This window comes from Engraulis encrasicolus, chromosome 2 (assembly GCF_034702125.1).
Source record: "Engraulis encrasicolus isolate BLACKSEA-1 chromosome 2, IST_EnEncr_1.0, whole genome shotgun sequence".
Taxonomy (NCBI): Eukaryota; Metazoa; Chordata; class Actinopteri; order Clupeiformes; family Engraulidae; genus Engraulis; species Engraulis encrasicolus.
Genome location: NC_085858.1, coordinates 9585129 through 9592582, shown reverse-complemented (window position 1 = coordinate 9592582; position 7454 = coordinate 9585129). Strand labels below are relative to the sequence as shown.

The 7454-nt window shown below is 44.9% G+C and overlaps 1 protein-coding gene across 2 annotated transcripts; it reads right to left on the bottom strand.

The window, feature by feature from the left end:
• Positions 1 to 562: 562 nt before the first annotated feature.
• Positions 563 to 3535, bottom strand: LOC134460569 (putative ATP-dependent DNA helicase Q1). Of its 2 annotated transcripts, XM_063212956.1 has the most exons (3): positions 3455 to 3535; positions 2923 to 3002; positions 563 to 2409 (listed from the first exon to the last, which is right to left on the bottom strand). In XM_063212956.1, exon 3 carries the CDS (start codon positions 2255 to 2257, stop codon positions 1202 to 1204), a length of 1056 nt encoding a protein of 351 aa, XP_063069026.1. In that variant the 5' UTR covers positions 2258 to 2409; positions 2923 to 3002; positions 3455 to 3535; the 3' UTR covers positions 563 to 1201. The 2 variants fall into 2 exon arrangements, with proteins under 2 accessions (XP_063069026.1, XP_063069019.1); XM_063212949.1 differs by having other exon boundaries at positions 2923 to 3524.
• Between the last annotated feature and the right edge of the window lie 3919 nt (positions 3536 to 7454).

Genomic DNA, 7454 nt, shown 5'->3' with positions numbered 1-7454 from the left:
CTGTACAAAGTGGCTCTGCTCTTCTACAAAGTCCATGCGCACAGCCACTATGCGTACAGTACGTTACTCCTGACACTTCAGGTGAATGCGTGTCTCACCCCTCGGATGTCACACAGCGTGACCTGGAACAGGTTTTGGAGCACTAGGGGAGGGAATGGAGGCAACATCCCCTTAGACCTTCATTTAGAACACCTCAACAACTTCCTGAAGTCTTTCTTGAAGGGTCAGGGTCCAAACCTGTCTGAAGAGTCTGCTAGCCGAGTCAGCAAGGCCATAGGCGTTTTGAAAGAGATAATGGACAAAGTTGATACTGAACTGGGTGTGAAAAAGCCAAGTGGCATCCATCGTGCTGAGCAGCAGACACAGGATGTCTTGACTCTAATAAATGTTTTCAGGGAGGGTCAACTCATGTCAAAGATACCCGGAAGGGAATTTCGGGCCTTCCCCAAATTTGACAGCAATCTGTTGCACAAAATGAAGCGTAAAGACATGTGGGAGTGGATGAAGTCCAAACTAAATGAGTGGAAAAAGCTGAAAAAATAATTCACACTCATTGGTAGTTTCTTGTCTTGTGAAGTCCCTATAGGTACCTTCAGATCTATGCAGTACTTATTTAAGCATTAACACTTGATGACTCATAATTGCACCCTTACCTTTCTGCACTTTACCATGCATTCAGTTTGTCAAAATATTGTCTAGACTGTTACAGGCCTCTTCTAACAGGCGTATTTAATTTCACTTATTTAGCACAATTTTTCAGTGTTTGCTGCGAGTATCTCGACTTGTAAAACATGTTTAAACTCAATTGAACCAGCCAGTTCCAACCCAGTCACTTTAAAGCACATTGTATGTAACATTGTCACTTTTTTTTTTTACTTTGTATCTACAGTATTTTACTACCGGTTACCATTTCACAATCAAGAATATCTTGCATTTCTTTTCTTAATACTATTTGACTACTGATTTCCATTTTTAAATCCTGGGTATGTTGCTTTTTATGTCCCATTGTAAATAATATGCACATTATTAAGTACACAACTAATTCACCCTTTTTCTGTAAATGTAAATAAACACTTAAACAAGAATTGAGATCGTTCTTCAATTTTATTTACAGGCAGTCATCTGACATAAGTATTCAGGCAGTACTTTCAAAGATGTAAGAGGTATGTACAGTGGTCATATGAAATGACTAACAAATGTTTCAGTCTGTACTCAACTGTGACACCCCGGATTCTAGACTGCTCCATTGGGACAAGGCGTTTGCATCAGAGTCAGAGTCAAAGTAACCTGTGTAGTCTTGGTCTGGCACCATAGTTTCCTCCACAGGCAGATCAACTTCAGTGTATTCAAAATCCCCAAAGACATTAAAAATAATGCTGAGAATTTCCTGTCCGTGCCTTTTACTGAACACCGGTAGGTTGTCCATTATGAATGGGAGATCAAATATATCTGTGCAGCGCTCAAGAACACAGTCTATCAGCTCGTTACTAAAACCAGTGCAGTCGCTGCTGTTAGTGTACAGAGGCATGTTCTGGACTAAGCTGAGCTTGTACCTGTACAGAGTATCTCTAATCGTCAGTCTTTGATCCTCTGTAACTTCTCTGCTTTTGACAACGGCATGAGTGTACTGTTGAGGCAGTTCGTAATCGGGTATTGCCACGTCACAACTGGGAGAGCTGCAAGAGCAAACAGAGTGGCAGTATGAGCAGCACAAATGGCCCGGCAGAACACACTCAGTGTTTTGTTCGAAGTGTGAGAATAAGGCCTTCCTAAGGCAACTAGTGATGCCCTTCTTCAACAGTGTCTTAACGCCCTCATTCACTCTTGCTTCCTGCTTCAATTTGTAAATTATGGCATGTGCTGGAGACCCATCTCGCCCGGCCCTGCCAACCTCTTGTACAATGGCCTCCACATCCTCAGGTGAGCCATACATCACAACATGTGATATGTTAGGAAAGTTCAGTCCCATTCCCAGAGCTGTGGAGGCTACAACCACTCTGCATGAACCATTGCCACGTAATGATTCCAGTACTGTGATCTTGTGATGGGGAAGTGTTTGGCTGTGAAACATGCCAATGAGTCGGTTTTCTGCCGTGTGTTCTGGATCCCGATCCACCCAGCTGTCCTCACCAAGTTCATACTGTAGGTGACAGAACACCTTCCCGCACATAGGCAATGTACGGCAGTAGATGATTATTGGTGCCATTGTTGGACCCTTCTCTTTAACCGCCCTCACAATCCAGTTCAGACACTCCATGCTATCTGAAGACACTGTAGACAGTCCAAGCCTTATGTTTTTTCTGTTTGGGCTTATGATTACTTCAGTGGCATTCTCCAAATGTAACTGCCTTTTGACAACAGCTTGCGAGTCCAGGTCTGCCGTTGCTGTCAAGGCCAGAATAGGTGTACCTGGAGAATAAAGGTAAATGCATTAGCATCTACAGTACAATACATTTTCATTAAAGTAAGCCATTAAAAAAATCCAACCAAATATGTGAGGTGAAGTCACAAAGGGTTGTGGAGGGTCTGACTTGCCAGCAGAGGTGTCAAAAGTTAAAAAAAAAAAAAAAAAAAAGGTAAGTTTCCTTCCAGCATAGGTAACTTAACTTATCTGAGTAAAAAGTAGACCTGTGTAATTGTCTTACAATCAGCTGACTACCCTGGTTGGATCAGTGGTGGGTCCTTACAGGGTTTTTAGTGTGTTTCAGTATCAGTACAGTCTATCTCGTTAGTTTCAAAGGAGTAACAGATGTGCAGGCCCTAATATCGTGTACTGGTCTTGTTAAACCACAAATGTACTTTTACTTTTGAAACCTCCGTTTGCCGGGTTATGATCAACAGCAGTGAGAACAGTGTAAAATAACTTTTCTTCAGACTGAGAACATAATGGTCATGGGTCACAACATTTCATAGCCTACTCACCTGGTTTTACAATGGACCGTAGCTCGGCCAGTCTGGCAAAACTCTCTCTGAAAGCCTTCTCTCCTCTAGCAGCCTTTCCCCTGGAACAAATAAAATAAAAACACAACCAATGTGACATCAGCTATGGCACACTTAAAACAACCGCCCGCGCGTCATCAACTCAGGCAGACTACAAGTAAAATGTACACCCCAATCTCTCAGTCCACTGTTAAATGTTAGGAGCAGACCGGAATGATAGCAGCTAATCGTTTCGGAATGTGCATAGAGCTCTAGTGTTCCAAAAACCGATCGCAAAAGCTCACACATTACATTATGCAGGATTCCAAAACAATTCGCTGTTTGTGTGGACGATGACGTTAGCTTTGATTTCGAATGGTTTGCTGCTACCGTAACTTAGATGGTTAAAGTAAGTCAGTGGGCTAGACTATCGTGAAACATCACAGAGTTGCATGTAACATCAGAGTAGCTAGTTGTGGTAGCTTCGATTGCACCTTACATTGTTCATATTATTCGTACCATTAAGTATATTTACCATTTGTATGTGAGATGAACTTCATCCACGACAAGGCCCAACAGGTTGTCTTGGTAGACTTTGCTGGCTAGCAAGCATCGCCATTCCTTGTTCAGCCAGGACTCCGGACTCCCGAGCACCAACTGGTTACCGCCCGCCGCTTCGGATCTCCTCCGGGTCGCTTTTGCCAAGTTGCGCAGCTGTAAGACCCAGTTTTTCGGCCTCTTGTACCTGATCGTCCATAAGTGCTAAAAGGGGTGACACGATAACCACCAGTGGTTTGTGCAGCAGACCCATGCGTCGCCCCACCAGCGGAGCAAGTTGGTAAATCAGGCTTTTACCATATCCGGTGGGCAATACTCCAAAAACGTCCCTTTTCTGCAGAAAAAACTTTAATGCCGTTATCTGCTGGTCTCGCAAGGTGAAATGAATATCCAAATCTTCGAGAGTCGTTGCCAAAGCTGAATCGAAAGACGCCGTGAATTCGCTAGGGGCAGCCATTGTTTACTTCTCTCTGGGACTACACACGAAACGTCGCACACTCTGTCGTCACTAGGTAGCCCGGCCCCCGATCCCGCCCCTCACGATTTGATTGGCCGCCAACCCCGATCCAGCTTGGATCGGTTGTAGATTCAGGGTGGCTAGACTGCCCCCGGGAGCAAATTCATTTTGCGGCCACTAGGGGCGTCTAGATTTCTAGGCTAGGCAAGTGCTACTACTCTACTCTCATCTCCACTCGGCTTTGCTCCATACCCTCCCCTCCCCTCCATTCCCATCTTCCCCTCCTCCTCTCTATTCTCCCATCCTCCTTTCCCCTTCTTCTCCTCTCCAACTCCCCTACTCTCCCATGTGTTTTCTCTGATGCTCCTCTCCTTTCCTCACCACCTCTCCCTCTCTTCTCTCCACTACCCCTCCTGTATCATCATCTCCTCTGCTCTCCTCTCCTCCCCTCCTCTTCTTTTCTCCTCTCCAGGCACCCAGAGACTGCCCTCCTCTCCATTCCCATGTTCCCCTCATTTTCTCTCTCCTCCCACCCTCCTCTCTCCTCTCTCCAGTCAGCTTTGCTCCACTACCCTCTCTCCTCTCCTCTCCTCTCCTCTCCTCTCCTCTCCTCTCCTCTCCTCTCCGCTCCTCTCCTCATGCTGTACCATCATCTTCTCCACCTTCCTCTCTCCTCACCTCTTCAGGCCTCCTCTCTTCCCATCCTCTCTGTGCCCTCCTCTCCTCTCTATTCCTCCTCTGCTCTCTCCTTCCACCCTCCTCTCCCTCTCTCCTCCTCTCCTCTCCCTCCTCTCTCCTCTCCTCCTCCTCTTCCTCTCTCCTTTCTTCTCTCCAGGCCTCCAGACGCTGTGCTTTAATCAGATTGAGTCACTGTGATGCGCATCGTGGCTCACTGTCAAAACGAAGAGGAGCTGTCACAGCCAGGGAGGCGGAAACAGAGACAGAGAAAAAGATAAAGAAATGCTAATTCAACACTGGAAGACCCGATGTAACATCTGCAGTATGGTATGGTAACACTTAATAATAGTGGTGCATGAAAAGCATAATAAAGACTTAGTAAATAATTAACTAATCATGAACAAAACGAGTGTAAACTTGTAAACGAGTGGGAAATGTTATGTTGATACTTTTTATTTATCAAACATTTACTTTTTTTGTAAAATTATGAACAAAATACTCTGTTGAAAGGTCTGTAAAATCTTGAACATAACATTTGTAGATATTTTACAAAGCATTAATACAATTTGTAGATTATCAAAACATGTGTCATTAGTAGTAATTTTTTACTTCATCTTTATGATGCTTTTTATGCATCCATTATTATAAGGTGTTATAGTGTTGTATTTGGTTCCAGAGAACTATACTGTACATGTTGTAATAACACTGCATTCTTACTATGGAATGTGGGAGGAGAGACAAGGACATAGAGAGAGGCAGAAATAAAGACAGAGAGCAGAGAATTAAAAACACTTCTGCAATGCAGTATTTGCAATTGCTCTTATTTTCTCCCCTCTCTCATTAATTTGCTCTTATAATGCAGGGTAACATGAGAGTGAGTGTGTGTGTGTGAGAGAGAGAGAGCGAGAGAGAAACAGAGAGAGAGAGACAGAGAGAAAGAGAAAGAGAAAGAGAAAGAAAAAGAGAGACAGAAGAAGGGAGGGCCACAGAGAGAAAGACTTGATCACGACACTGCGAGCCCTGTCCCTGCGCCAGCTGACAAATGTTTGGCAAGAGAAAGAGAAGTGTGACGACGGGTGGGTGAGTGGCTGTGTGGGTGATCCGTCTGACACGCAAGGTGGCCGTGGATATGCACTGAGACACTGGCATCCAGGCCAACTGGAACTGGCGTAGAGGTACAGAGGCTGCAACCATGGTTACCGCTGCCCATTACACAGTTATAGATGGGTTTTTTTGTTTATCAACACGGTGTTGTGAGGCCACGTGAGCCAATTTTTCGACGGACAGCGACAATTTTGAGTTTTGCGCAGTCAGGAGATAACAAACATTTAGAACTACTACCCACCATAGAGTTAAAGAGGATGAAGCTATGTTTACCATTACCCATCATAGGTGCAATCATTTGTAAGCAGTTAGGGCTTCAGGGTGTCAAAGGTTGCTGGTTTGACTCCTGACCCTCCAGATTGGTTGCCTGGTTAACACCAGACCTAATCACAAGTGAGATTGTCTTTCAGATCGAAACGATTGTGTAGAACTAAAGGCAGTATGGGAGTTCCCAGGCTACCAGGTTGGTACGGGGAGTAATTAACCAGTGCTTTCCCCCCTTCCTCATCCATAGCTGTGGTACCCTGACTATGGGACTGTCCCGTCGCACTGCTCCTCTGGGGCACCATTTGGGGCTGCCCTCTTGCACAGGTGAGGGGCACATGCATTTTCATTGTGTGTAGTAAGCACTGTGTGCTATGGAGTGCTGTGTCACAATGACAATGGTATTTTTCCCAGGTGGGCTTTCACTTTCACTTCATAGAGTTACAGAGCCAGTTGCCATGGCCAACACATTGGAAGGCACCCATAGACTTACAGAGGCTGAAGCCATGGTTACCATAACCAACCATAGAGATAAGGATGCACAGCAAAACACCAGAGATCTCACCAATGTCACGACTCACTATAAGACCACACTGAAGTGACACAAATCACGACACCTGGCGAAACAACAGCACAAGCAATCTACTAATCCACGGCACCACATAACACCGCAAAACCCACAAAATCAGGAAATCCGAAAATATAGGTACAGTTGAAAAAATGACAGAATCAATATCGAGGAATGAGTCGATGCGAACCGCCATTGTTGTCTGAAACAACTGTCACTTCACTGATACTTTTATCAAAAGCAACTTACAGTTTTACAGTTATTTAGTGGTTACAGGCCCAGGACCAATGTGTGGCTTAGGTGCCTTGCTCAAGGACACTTTAGTCATGGATCAAGTGCGAATATGGATGGGATTTGAACCTGCAACCTGCTGCCGTGGAGCCGTGTCATAGCTACAAACTGTCACTGAAGTCGCTCAAATCGCTTTGTGACCGTCATTTATCTCATCTGTCGGAGTTCAAGTCGGAGTTGGAGCTCAAGTCGCATATGGCCTATTAATGTCATGAGAGACATGTGCTGCTGGATGAGAGACCTTCTGGAAGATGAAGTGCAGTGCCAGTAACTCAGTCACTCTTTACAATAAACCTACATCTATGGATCATGGCAAGTTATGGTGGATATGGTGGTGGCAGTGTGTGTGTGTGTGTGTGTGTGTGTGTGTGTGTGTGTGTGTGTGTGTGTGTGTGTGTGTCTGTGTGTGTGTGTGTGTGTGTGTGTGTGTGTGTGTGTGTGTGTGTGTGTGTGTGTGTGTGTGTGTGTGTGTGTGTGTGTGTGTGCGTGTGTGTGTGTGTGTGTTTCCATTTTAGAGGGCTGAAACTCCAACAGTGCAGCTAAACGCTGTGAAATAAATGAATAAACGTATCATCACTGCGATCCTCATTCACAGCTTAATTCAATTTAAACTAA

Coding starts and splice junctions, on each gene's coding strand:
- LOC134460569 (XM_063212949.1), bottom strand. CDS start 3,040: ATGTCACATTGGTTGTGTTTTTATTTTATTTGTTCCAGGGGAAAGGCT. Junction 2,410..2,922: donor ACGGTCCATTGTAAAACCAG/GTGAGTAGGCTA, acceptor TTTATTCTCCAG/GTACACCTATTCTGGCCTTG.